At 44.6% G+C, this 12864-nt stretch overlaps 1 protein-coding gene and 1 long non-coding RNA gene across 2 annotated transcripts in view; one reads left to right on the top strand and one right to left on the bottom strand.

The window, feature by feature from the left end:
• Positions 1-12864, bottom strand: part of LOC128407242 (uncharacterized) — a 106786-nt gene that overhangs the window by 46504 nt on the left and 47418 nt on the right. The gene's annotated exons all lie outside the window — the stretch shown is intronic.
• The window catches only part of CACNG4 (calcium voltage-gated channel auxiliary subunit gamma 4), a 91318-nt gene that overhangs the window by 71221 nt on the left and 7233 nt on the right, over positions 1-12864 (top strand). The window contains exons 2-3 of the mRNA XM_053375347.1: positions 3576-3659; positions 12481-12621. Of these exons, the coding sequence (XP_053231322.1) occupies positions 3576-3659; positions 12481-12621 (225 nt within the window). The remainder of the gene's footprint in view (positions 1-3575; positions 3660-12480; positions 12622-12864) is intronic.

Raw genomic sequence — 12864 nt, 5'->3', positions numbered from 1 at the left:
GCGCTGGGGGGGTGGGGCACCCGGGCGCGAGGCTCTCAGGGGTGCCAGGCCAAGAGTCCAGGGCCCAAGAGTTGAGTCTAGGGAAGAGCTCGCCCGTCGGTTGGAGCGTTGCGGCGGGCTCTTCTGCTGCGCCGCGAGTTCGGGGGCAACCAAGCCAGCAAGACACTGAGGCGGCCGGTCGGCTCCGCCCTCCTGTGCACCTGGGACTGGGCAACCGGGGGGGGCGCCAGGCGGACCTTGCACCCTGGCGCCACATATGCTTAAGACAGCCCTGCATTTAGACATGATAAAGACCTACAGTTTATAGTTACATGAACAAGCCTCAGGCTCATCAGATGCTTTCCAAAATTGTCTTCACTCTGAACTGTGGTTTACCAAAACAAGCCAGCTGCAAACCATTGCTTATGAAGATGCCTTTCAATAAACCATAGTTATAATTAACCACAGTTTAGGGTTTTGGCTCAGTGCTAACTGCAGTTAATTGAAAATGGCTTCCAGTCGCCTCGCAGTTGCTCCATAGGCAGTGGGAAGGGGCGGAGCCTCCCATTTCACCGTGTGAGGTGAAACTTTCTGGTAAAATGCTACTTTGTAAAGACAGAACGTGTGCAGATAAGCAGCATGTGGACAGGCACTTAAGTTTCACAACTCACAGGGTGCCAGACAGCAACTGGCTGATGGCAACCACTTATCCTCTGTGTATTTTTCCTCAAGAAAGCTTAATTTCCTGCCCTACGCAGCAACTGCCTGCTTTCAGAGCCTCAGGACCAAATCAATGTGTGTTTTGCCTCCTGATGTTCTCTCACCTTCTCCTTTCCACCTCTGGCAGCTGCCTTCACCCTGACCACCTACGTTATTAAAGCCGCCATGCAATGCTTCCAATTTGTTCACGGCACGTTCTATGGACAGCTTGAATCACCTGGCGCATGGCTTACGTTGTAATGACAGCATTAAATGTCTTCTGACAGAGTCTCACAAAACTGGCACTCAAATCTAGACGCTTAAATTAGAGCCCATCTTAAATAACAGCGGGAAAGGAGCAGTCTTCCTCCGCATGAGATCAGCAAGGAGGACAGCTGCCCAAAGGAGGTCTGCTTTGTTACGAGCTGAAAATGCACAATTGTAGCACAAGATTATGGTGGAAAGGTGAATAAGGACTCTGAAGACCGTAGCAGAAAGTGGAGAAGATGGATGTTATCATGGACTGAATGTCTTAAATAGTTTTTTTTTGGGGGGGGGGGAGTTTGTAACCAACAGATGGAAAATTGGAAGTCCTTTTATCTTTTTTAAAGGTTTCTTGTCTTTTGTCTCTTTATTTCCCCCCACCCTTTCTCTCTCTTTCCTTTCTTCTTCTCGTTTCTTTCTTCAGGCCTTTAATTTGAATTCAGCCTGATCTTTTATTTCCCTTCTCTTCCCTCCCCCTCCCCTTTTATGAAGATCACCCACTCTGAGACCCCACAGCTAATTCTCCCCTGGCCTCCTCACTGGCCCAAGTAGGACTAATTCAGCCAGCTAGCCCTGGTGATTATCTAATGCGTATTTCCCCTAAATTGATTTCTGAACTTTGAATTTTATTGTTATTCATGTTTTTATACTGCATTTTATGCTGCTTTTACAATTAAGTGTTTTAAATTTGTTGTTAGCCGCCCTGAGCCCGGTTTTTGAACTGGGAAGGGTGGGGTATAAATAAAAACTTCTTCTTCTTCTTCTTCTTCTTCTTCTTCTTCTTCTTCTTCTTCTTCCTCTTCCTCTTCCTCTTCCTCTCCCCCCTCCTTCTCTTTGTTTCCCCTCTTTGTATCTTCCTCCCCCCCCTTAGGGGTCCTATGCTTTGGTCCTTTTTTAAGGTCCAGGGATTGCATACATATGGGGGGTGGTAGATGGTTGATGGAGGGACCCTGAGTGGGTAGCAGCAAAATGTTGCCTTGTCTCTGTCTCTCTCTCTCTCTCTCTCTCTCTCTCTCTCTCTCTCTCTCTCTGCTCTGCGAACTGTGCTTCGTGTCCTCTCCCATGACACCTCTCCTTTTTCTGACATGATTTTGCTGATGGGTGATGGAGGACAAAAGATGGGAAGAGGTGCACTGAAGGGGCTCCATAAGTAGGAAGGAAGCAGGTGCTGCTAGCTGCGCCCCTGAGGTGGCATCCTCCTTTGGGCTCCAGCCCCTCAGGGTCCCAGGCTTGTGGCACACCTGTACACCTGTCATGTGCATAGACCTGGGCCTACACATCCCTTTTGCAGATGTCCATGCTAAACATGTGGATATCAAGAGAGTGTGGCTAGCAAGCAGGAGTGTCTTGGTGTCAGGCAGGGGCAGGGCCTATGGCAAGGGACTCGATTTCATATATACAGTGGTACCTCAGGTTAAGTACTTAATTCGTTCTGGAGGTCCGTTCTTAACCTGAAACAGATCTTAACCTGAAGCACCACTTTAGCTAATGGGGCCTCTGCTGCCGCCGTGCCACCAGAGCACGATTTCTGTTCTCATCGTGAAGCAAAGTTCTTAACCTGAGGTAATATTTCTGGGTTAACGGAGTCTGTAACCTGAAGTGTATGTAACCTGAAGCGTATGTAACCTGAGGTACCACTGTAATACACAAAGGAGGCTGCAGTCTTGCAGAAAGACACTTGAAACATGTCTCTGCGCAACTTGGGAGAGACAACTTTCCATAGTACCATAGTGTAGGGGGAAAGTATCGCCCACCCCTATGGCTGTTGGCATGCAATGGGGAGGGTGAACAGGTCACTTTGGGGTTCTCTCATTCTTCCAGCCTTAAGTTCGCCTCTCCACATTTCTACATCAGTTTTGCTTTGTTTTATAAAGGCCTCCTGAAAATTCAGCAGCATTTTGGTATGCAATCTTGCCTAAGGTACAGTTTCACAAAGCCTTTCACCCTTATGTAACATGTTTTTGTATGTTGTTTTCACTAATATATGCATTTATCGCTGTCCTTTCCCAAAAGCGACGCCAAGGAGCACTACAAGCTAATTAAGGCGTAGTATGCCTTTCCATCTTATAGTGTTTTATTGTTATAGTGGTGTTTTAGTGGTTTTTTCCCTATGGCGCAGGCTGTCACTTGTGTGTTGTTTTTACCTGTATGGGCCTATGGCCGTAATAAATGAAATGAATGAATGCATTTATTTATTTTTTGCACGCTTTATGCTAAATTCAAAGGTTGGCAGTCCTTGAGTTCCCGTATTGCTTTGGAAAATGCAGATCCTTTAACTTTGCATTTAAATGTGAACTGAATTCAACTTCCCCTCTCTCCCTAGTCATGCAAATCCAAGTGATGCAGTTAACAATGTGAAAGCAGGAGCGTAAAAAGGAAAGGAAATGTGAAAGCAGAACTAGATTTGGATGAAAAAGACAGAGCTACTCTTAGAAATTGCATCCTCCCTTCCCCCGTGGAATATGTAGGTGTCATGATGGACTAATTCAGCCCAAGATCCCAGCCTTACAGGAACCATTTTATGCAAGCTTTAACTCCCCTTGGTTTGTTTAGCAGGGGACAGGGCAGGCATGAGGCAGGCCTCTTCCAAGCAAGCTCCAATCTGTTTCTTTTGTGTTTTTCTTCTTTTCCAGGGATATATAAAGGACACTGTTTTCGAATTAACCACTTCCCTGAAGACAATGATTATGATCATGACAGCTCTGAATACCTTCTCCGTAAGTGAAATATCCAGCATCTTAATCATTGCCATTCTAACTCCATCTTAAATCAGTTTTATACACTGAAAATGCATAAAGGAACAAACCTAAGTTGTTGGACTTTTCCCAGATGCCCGCAGCACTGAATGGGAATAGGATTTCAATAACTTGGAGTAAAGGTAAAGGGACCCCTGACCATTAGGTCCAGTCGTGGCCGACTCTGGGGTTGTGGCGCTCATCTCGCTTTATTGGCTGAGGGAGCCGGTGTACAGCTTCCGGGTCGTGTGGCCAGCATGACTAAGCCGCTTCTGGTGAACCAGAGCAGCACACGGAAACGCCACTTACCTTCCCACCTATTTATCTACTTGCACTTTGGCGTACTTTCGAACTGCTAGGTTGGCAGGAGCTGGGACAGAGCAACAGGAGCTCACCCCGTCGCAGGGATTCAAACCGCCGACCTTCTGATCGGCAAGTCCTAGGCTCTGTGGTTTAACCCACTGCGCCACCCGCATCCCTTTAATAACTTGGAAACATGAGACCAAATATTTGCCTGGCTACTTTTAAACAAGGGGCAAATGGGGCTTGTCAACCTGGGAAGGTAGGTCATCTAGGAGAAGGAAAACGGGCCCTAAATCTCCTCTGTGTTGTGGCACATCTTCAGGTAAAGAAAAGGCTAAGAAGTAAACCCTACACAAATCCAGAGTGGAGTCCCTAAGACGGTTGGATGGTGTCTGATATGTCTCCTTCCAGCAACTCCTGCAGCCAAGCTGGTGCCAAACGTATTGCTCTGCTTTCCTTTGGAGTGAGGCCGAGACGGAGGTCTTGTTATGTGGGCAGCCCAGGAGCTCCATAAACACTGCCCAGGCTTGCGCCCCAGGGAGGTCACTGTCTCTCGAGACAGATGGATGGCAACAGATTTAGAACAATACGCATCATTCACCCATCACTACTACCTCTGTCTCTCCTCACATAATGTTGTCTGTTTAGTCTGGTCCCCAGATTTCCCTCCTGCCCTTGTATGAAGTTTCCCCCTCCCCGAAATATCTCCCTGAGTTCATAGTAGCATTCTTTGCGCCTACTATTACCTCCCAAGTTTCTGCTCCCACCATCCTTCTTTCCCTCAAATCCTTGCTTCCACATGGCAAGTTATTTCCCGGGCCAAACAGATTTTTCGCTTCCCGCACAGTTGTTAAATATTTTTTCAGCATTCTGCCACTGACAGCTTCTGCTGGAGGAGATAGAATGTTTGTGAACATTCCACAACACCCTAGAAGCTCGACTTTTTATAAATAAGGTAGGAGGAAAGGAAGTGGCACTTAACAGTTGATAGCAGATGTCATTTTTTAAGCTAATTGTATACAATAGTTACAGCTCCCATAATACCGATGCCCCAAGAGAGCACCAAAGCCGCTTGGAAGGAGGGGGAGAATAAACAATGAAACTGAAAGATGTCCAGATAAATTGTAACAACTCTAATTGTGTATCCAAGTTAGGACAGTTACCAAATAATCTATTCCATCTCCTTAGCTGCTTAAACTTGTGTGAATGGTGAAATGCAATCCTGTTTATTTGTTCCCTTCTAATTCAAGTTTAATAATGAGAGTAAGATGCTAATTAACAAAAAATATATAATGGTCATTTTCTGTCTTGCTTGGATCTGAGGCTATAAGTGTATGGGCAATGATATGAAGGGAATAACATGCTGTGTCATAAAATTGAGGATATTGAGGTGAAGAGACATATAGCACACAGATCAGCAACCAGTTTGGCCTTGGGCCACTAGTCCTTATGAATGCTGAAAAACAGAACCATGTGCTTTCATTATGCTTTCAAATCACTCTTCCGAATTCAAGATGAAAGGATAGGACAAAAACTGAAGTTTAAAGCGGAAAAAGAACAAACTCTCCTGCCTGCAGATATCCTATTAAATTCCTCATGTTCCAGTCAATAACTGCAGTAAAAACTGCCACTTAAGTACAACCAGAAAGTTTATTCTTTTGAAACAGGGGAAAAATACGTTTAGAAAATTAGAGATTCCCTAACTCTAATATTCTCCCTTTTCCATGCCAGTTGATATAGTGCACATGTTGAGCAATGGGAGAACATTTGCCTTTCCTACAAAACATCCAGACTCAACTCAAGTTGATACCAGGTCAGCTGAGAGTAAATTTTAATTTTAATAATAGGAGCAAAAAGCTATCAAATTTTGATATGTGCTAGAGAAAGATGGTCGTTTCTTCAGAAAGCTTAAAAGCAGTAAGATAAGAGGCATTAAGAGACTAATTTTCCTGTTCGTTAAAAGTCTTCCAACGTCCTCTTTCATCTATCTACAAAACAATTCAAGATGAATCACAACTGCAACGCCTAGCTGATTCTCTTTTCGGGCACACAATGGCCACCATAGATTCTAACAGTTTATTCTCTTCAGTGTACTGGAACGGACATTCACTATGCACAGTACCTAAAAGCAGCTAGTTCTGTACTGCAAAAAGGCAGGAGCAGGTCCTTTTAGTTTAGCTAAGCCATATATTAAAACGAAAACGGAATAATCAAAGTACAGTTTTATGAAATTATTATTTTCTACAGCATAGTCATTCTGCTATTATCTCTGAGGGCCAAACTGGGTGTGACATCTGTTTCACATACTTAAACATACGCCATATAGTTCAATCTTTGTAGACTTTTTATACACTGAATAGCTAAATGAGGGGAGGCGACCATGTTGTGGGGCAGAGAATCAGAATGCTCCCGCCCCATGGACTTGGCTATTTGTGATGGGAGAAGAGCTCCTATTGGCCCTAGACCAGGCATAGGCAAACTCGGCCCTCCAGATGTTTTGAGGCTACAATTCCCATCATCCCTGACCACTGGTCCTGTTAGCTAGGGATGATGGGAGTTGTAGTCCCAAAACATCTGGAGGACCGAGTTTGCCTATGCCTGCCCTGGACACTGATCAGTGGATTTCAGTCTCCTTATAATGTCAGACCTGGCACTAGGCACTTGCATCCAGAGCACAAAATTGCTATGTAAAGGCCTTGACGCAGTTTTCCATTTACTATTTCTTGTATTAGTTTACAAGGTCCTTAACAATTTGGGTCCAGGATACTTTAAGGACCACCTGACTCATTACATCCCTGCCGGATCACTGAGGTATTTGGGGGAGTCACTGTTGGGGATCCCCCCCCCCCACGGCTCAGTCATAGCTGTTCAGGTTTGCATGAGTCATAGCTGTTCAGGTTTATGGAACTCCCTTCCAGCTGAGGTCAAATAGCCCCTCTCCTCGCTGAACTTCACTTATTTTATTGCAGCGGGCAGTAAAACTGAATTCTGATTTTCTAGTTTTAACCAATTTTTATCTGTGGACTCAGCTACATTAGCCATGCTCCAACGCTATAACTGCATTATAAGCATGCTACACCAGATGGTGCCGTAGAGCACAAAACTTTGTCTACGCAGTTTTACAAAGAGGTGGTCTCCCCCCTTTTGTTATAATGGTTTAATTCGTGACTTATTTATATTGGGGTTTTCCCTGAGTGTAGATCCAGCCTGTATTGCATTGAGTAACTCAAACACTTCTTGGGGACAACTGCAATTAAATGCCGTGTCAAAATCCATCAATAATGCTGGAATAATGCACAGGTGGAACATTCTTTCATTTTTATAAATCCATATTATTTGTAAAATGATTGTTTCTATGAGTTAATACTTTACTATCCCTTTGGAGCTGTGCTGTTTCTTTGTATTTTTGTTCTTCCAGGTGCTGATCCTTTATGGTTTAAATATCTGATTCTTTGCTTTCTTTCTTTGCACTTTTTTGGGGTTAACAAATCAATAAAATCTTAAGCAAAAATCAATCAATGCTTCTAGCTAAATAAAACCACCAGTGGCAGGTGGAGCTGAGGTTCATATGTGCACCGGAGCATAAGGAAGATATTTCCATGCCCAAAATACATCTGGTGATGGGTTTGTTTCCAAGCAAATGGCTCTCTGTTCCCTTGCCTGCAGAAAGATTCGGCCAACGTTATTGCAATGTTGCACAGAGCTTATTAGACTGCAGCATGATATCTGAAGGAGCCTGAGTAGAAGTGATGATCCTGGACATCATGGAGACTGAGGCCAATTGCTTCTTTGTGGTATACAGCAGGTGCAGCTAAACTGAAAACAATCTTCTTTCAATTGTGCCCAGCCTATCACCGGCTTTAAAGAGCTACCTTAGCAAGCCTTGATCGCTAATCTTGCCTTTCCGTTGTAGCCTGGAAGCAGAGTGGAATGTGCAGCTGCCACATTCTGCCACAGATGTGTAATGTACACCATAAGCTTTACTGGGACATTTACTGGAGTGTGATTTGCACACACACACACCATGTCATTGGCCATCGATACATACCAAAATATCTGCCCTGCAGCTGTTTTTAGAAGATGTTAGCCGGTAATATGCAACACACACACCCCATGCGCACACAAGCAAGAACTGCAAACCAGGATGGGGAACCCCAGTTGTGGTTGTGGCCCTCATCATCCCCATGGAAAACTGGAGCATTTAAACTGCAGGAGTTATGGGTTGCTTGCAGAACAGGAACACAGCTCCATGTTTCTGTACCCTCTTCCCAAGAGGCATAATGAATAAGTGATTCTAAAATGTTTGCAAGAAGGAGGAATGGAGGAGGAAGGGCTCTCTTTACATATTCTGATGTTTTGACGTTTTATTACCAGTAAGGAGAAACATGTCAGTGCCACACTTCTCAGTTACTTGTGAGCTGATGTAGACAGACTCAAAAGATTGAATTACTATAAGATTCAGTCAGGATCGGGGTTCAGAATTTTGCATCAGCGCTCACAAATCCTTTGTCCCCACTCACTCCTGGTACTTGGACACACTCCTGTTGCATCCTGCACTTTATTTTTCTCATAATTATGTATGTGCCGCACGCAGAGTCACAACCAGAAAGCAATTACTACTATTATTATATTTATTAAGTACCTAAAACCTCCAGGTGCTGCACAAAGATTAAAACAGTTAAACAGGATTGCCCAGAGGCTCACAATTCTGATTTCCATCTCTTGCACAAACGTTTTGACAGCCGTTATAATACTTCGGGGGCCCTTAACTCCATCCTTCAGGACAATTTTGATATGACGGGAATATTAAACATGGTTGAACATCCCAACAGTTATTAGTAGCAGAAAGCAATGGTGTCTCTCTCACACTATCCGTAGGAAGGTTTACCCCAGCCAATGCAATTGTCTAATACCACTGGGTGATAAGAAAACCGCAGCCAACAGACTTGTTTCAAACAAAATCTCCACCACTGTTAATCCGTTTATGCAAGCGACACGTAGGGTATTTGCTTTGGGTCATGAATATGAGCCCTAAGGGTTCTCTGGTTGACAGACAACCTGATTATAATGCAATATTCAGACACAAAACCAATGTACAGCGGATCACTGGGCTGCTTCCTCTTAGGATGTTTGACCATTTACAATATTTAAATATAGCCATGCTGTATTTAGAAAATATATCACCTGTGGAATCTTAATTCTGGTGGCCCTTTGTAGATTTCAGCCTCTGTGTCCCTCGCCATGACAGGTGTAACTAAATATCTATGATATTCCTTAACATGCATATCCTGCTGTGTTGATACCAGAGGGTCAACAGAATTATCGTTGGTATTATCACACACAGCAGTTGCCATCTTTCTACATAACGATCGAGGCATAAAATAGCCCTGTAGCCAAACTAGCCCAAGGCCAATTTCAGCCATTTTATGGTACCCTTGGGCCTTGTGTGCCCAATACATTTCCACCCCGGTTGCAGAGCCAAGATGTGAGTGTGGCTTAGCCTCCGGGTAGTTGTGCACCTTCCACTGATGTACTTCACCTGAAAACCAGTGAGCATTTACCGGGGTAAATACAGCTTGCCCTTTAGGATAATAGACACAAAGACTCCAATTGCCCCATGGTAAAATCCACCCAAAAGAATGCTGTGAAAAAGCGGCAGAATATCCTCAGGAGTATTGATCCCTCTTGTTATGGTCCCATTCCTAGGCTTGAGATATATTTTCTCTCATCCTTCAAAGGATGCTGTCTTGCCCTCTGCCACCTTTTCCCGTATCATGAATCCTCACTGCAATTCATTCTCTCTCGCTTTCTCTCTCACACAAATGCATTCTCATTCTCCCTCCCTCTTTCTTTGCCTCCTCTTTGGTCATCTCCAGTTCCTTTTGCTTTCAGCCTTTGAGCAGGTAAAGAACCCCTAGACAGTCAAAGGCGATTATGGGCTGTGGCACACATCTCGCTTTTCAGGCCAAGGGAGCCGGCATTTGTCCACAGGCAGTTTTCTGGGGTCATGTGGCCAGCCTGACTAAACTGCTTCTGGCACACAGAAGACCATGACAAGTGCCAGAGTGCACCAAAATGCCTCCAAACACACACCCCATCCTCATGCTTCCATGCCCTCCAACATGCCTCAGATGAAAATAATAATAATAATAATAATAATAATAATAATAATAATAATAATAATAATAATAATTTTATTTATACCCCGCCCTTCCCAGTTCAGAAAACCGGGCTTAGGGTGGCTAACAACAAATTTAAAACACTTAATTGATGCAACAAAAATATCATAAAATACAGTATAAAACGTGAATAACAATAAATTCAGAATTCAAAAATCAATTTAGGGGGGAAATCCATCCAATAAACATCAGATGATCACCAGGGCTAGCTGGCTAAATTAGTCCTATTTGGGCCAGCAAGGAGACCATCGGAGAATTAGCTGTGGGATCCCAGAGTGGGTAATCTTCATAAAAGGGGAGGGGGAGGGAAGGAAGGAAGGGGAATAAAAGATGAGGCTAAGTTCAAATTGAAAGCCAGGTGGAATAGCTCTGTCTTACAGGCCCTGCGGAAGGAGGTTAAATCCTGCAGTGCCCTGGTCTCATGGGACAGAGCATTCCACCAGGTCGGAGCCATCACTGAGAAGGCCCTGGCCCTGGTGGAGGATAATCTGACTTCCTTAGGGCCCGGGACCTCTAAACTATGATTATTCACGGACCTTAAGGTCCTCTACGGGGCCCTAAGCCACAGGGACATTTCTCACTCCCCTGCAACCAATCCCCCTCGACCTCCCATTCTTTGTGGTCCCACCTCCCCTGCTGCCACCGCAGAGCAAATTCCTATCAAAAGAAGGGCGAGTGCCACCACCATTTCACCAACGGGACACAGCACACATGCCCTCCGCTGTCCTGACAAATAGAAAGGGGCAATATGCAATGTGAATGCACAAAGCATTTTTTAAAAATCAGGACTCCTTGATGTGCTCCACTCCTCCTTTCTTCCTGCCAAGGGCGATCCTGCCCCTCAGAGCCAGCATGTCATGTGGGGCTGGGCCTCAGCGGCCTTTGCTGCTGTTCGCCCGCTCTCTAGTAGCCAAGGGAGGAGACCAGCAGCAGTGGCCAACGAGAGTCAATGGGGATCTTCCCTCGCAGCACCAGGTCATCCCTTTTCCCAAGCTCAGCAGAGGCAACACTGGCGGGGAAAACAGGGGCATCAAATCCGAAGCCAGGACGGCTTTCATAATTCCAGGGCTGCCCCTGGAAAATCAGGGCATTTGTTCTGTTCACTGAGGCAGAAAGGATCTGGCCTTAAAAATAAAACACCAAAATAAGAGACTGGATAGAATTACTGTAATTTTTGCTCTATAAGACTCACTTTTTCCCTCCTAAAAAGTAAGGGGAAATGTGTGTGCGTCTTATGGAGTGAATGCAGGCTGCACAGCTATCCCAGAAGCCAGAACAGCAAGGGGGGTTGCTGCTTTCACTGCGCAGCGATCCCTCTTGCTGTTCTGGCTTCTGAGATTCAGAATTTTTTTTTTCTTGTTTTCCTCCTGCAAAAACTAGGTGCGTCTTGTGGTCTGGTGCATCTTATAGAGCGAAAAATATAGTAACCGGTAGAGAACAAAACGAATCTGTGTAAGTATGGACCTAGCAACAACTGAGGAACAGATGATCCCAGTTACGGTTCAGAAAGGAATTGGAGCAGCGTGGGGCACACACAAAAGACACACATGCACCAAATGCTCTTTTTGCATCTTCAAGCCCAAGGTGTTCTGGCTTTGTTACTTTTGCAGAGGAGATGAATAGAGAGGGTGCAGGGAGATTCCAGGACAGCTTTCATATAGTCAGCGAGCTTGATTATCTACATTCACATGTATCAAGTGGCAGCTCACAGTCAGTAGCCCTGCTCATACATTTTTCATGCCTCTTCCCTGCATTAATTTGTGGGTTATTCTTTATAACCTCTCTAGCTGGTAGCTTGCCAGAATATGTTTCCACACAAGGCGGCTTTGGAAAGCTGATTATGGTAATGACCCCAAATTTTCCGGCAGAAATGGCAGAGTGCATTAGAAAAACTAAACGGGAGGCGCATTTCCCCTTGTGGAGACTCTCCAATTGTTACCCTAGTCGTTCCCCTCAAAAGACCATGTTTATCCAAAAACTGTATCAGACTTTTAAACTTCTGTTGATGCGTCTACCGTGAATTCTTTCAACATCTTCTCTAACGCTTCTTTTGCAGATTTGCCATTTGCAGCTCATTTTAAGGTAGTCAGTGTTTCAAGGTGTATTTAATACATTGTCTTTGGTTGCCTTGGCAATACGTTTTAAAGGATGGGGTATAAATCTTAATTATAAATAAATGGTCCACAGGGATAGCTGTTAACATTTCCAATTGCCACAAAAGCGCTTCTGCTTCTTCTTCCTCCTTTTTTCCCCGTAAGGAAACAACAAAGTTGATAAATCATCTCTTGTGCTTTTTCATTTCTCTCCTCCCCGGGTCTCAGGTATTGTCCGGGCCTCTAGCGTGTTTCCGATTCTAAGCACAGTATTACTGTTGCTGGGAGGGCTCTGCATCGGAGCTGGGAGGATTTATAGCAGCAAGAACAACATTATCCTCAGCGCTGGGATTCTTTTTGTTGCAGCAGGTAGGTCATCATTTATTCATTTTATTGATGAATCGCTTCCCACGAAACGCCTCAAAGCGAGTTAACAATAGAAGAAAGCACGATTTCTGTAGGCCAGGGAAGATTAAAAGCTAGGAACGGAAATCTCCAGTTAAAAGGCTTGTTGGAAGAGGAAGGTATTCGATACACTTCAAGAAAAGGCAACAAAGATGGTGCCTGTCTCATAAGTAATGGGGGGGAGGTCCCAAAGGGCAGGTGCTGCCA

Source organism: Podarcis raffonei, chromosome 2 (assembly GCF_027172205.1).
Source record: "Podarcis raffonei isolate rPodRaf1 chromosome 2, rPodRaf1.pri, whole genome shotgun sequence".
In the NCBI taxonomy this organism is placed as follows: Eukaryota; Metazoa; Chordata; class Lepidosauria; order Squamata; family Lacertidae; genus Podarcis; species Podarcis raffonei.
The sequence above is the reverse complement of the archived record's forward strand: the minus strand, read 5'-3'. Positions and strand labels throughout refer to the sequence as shown.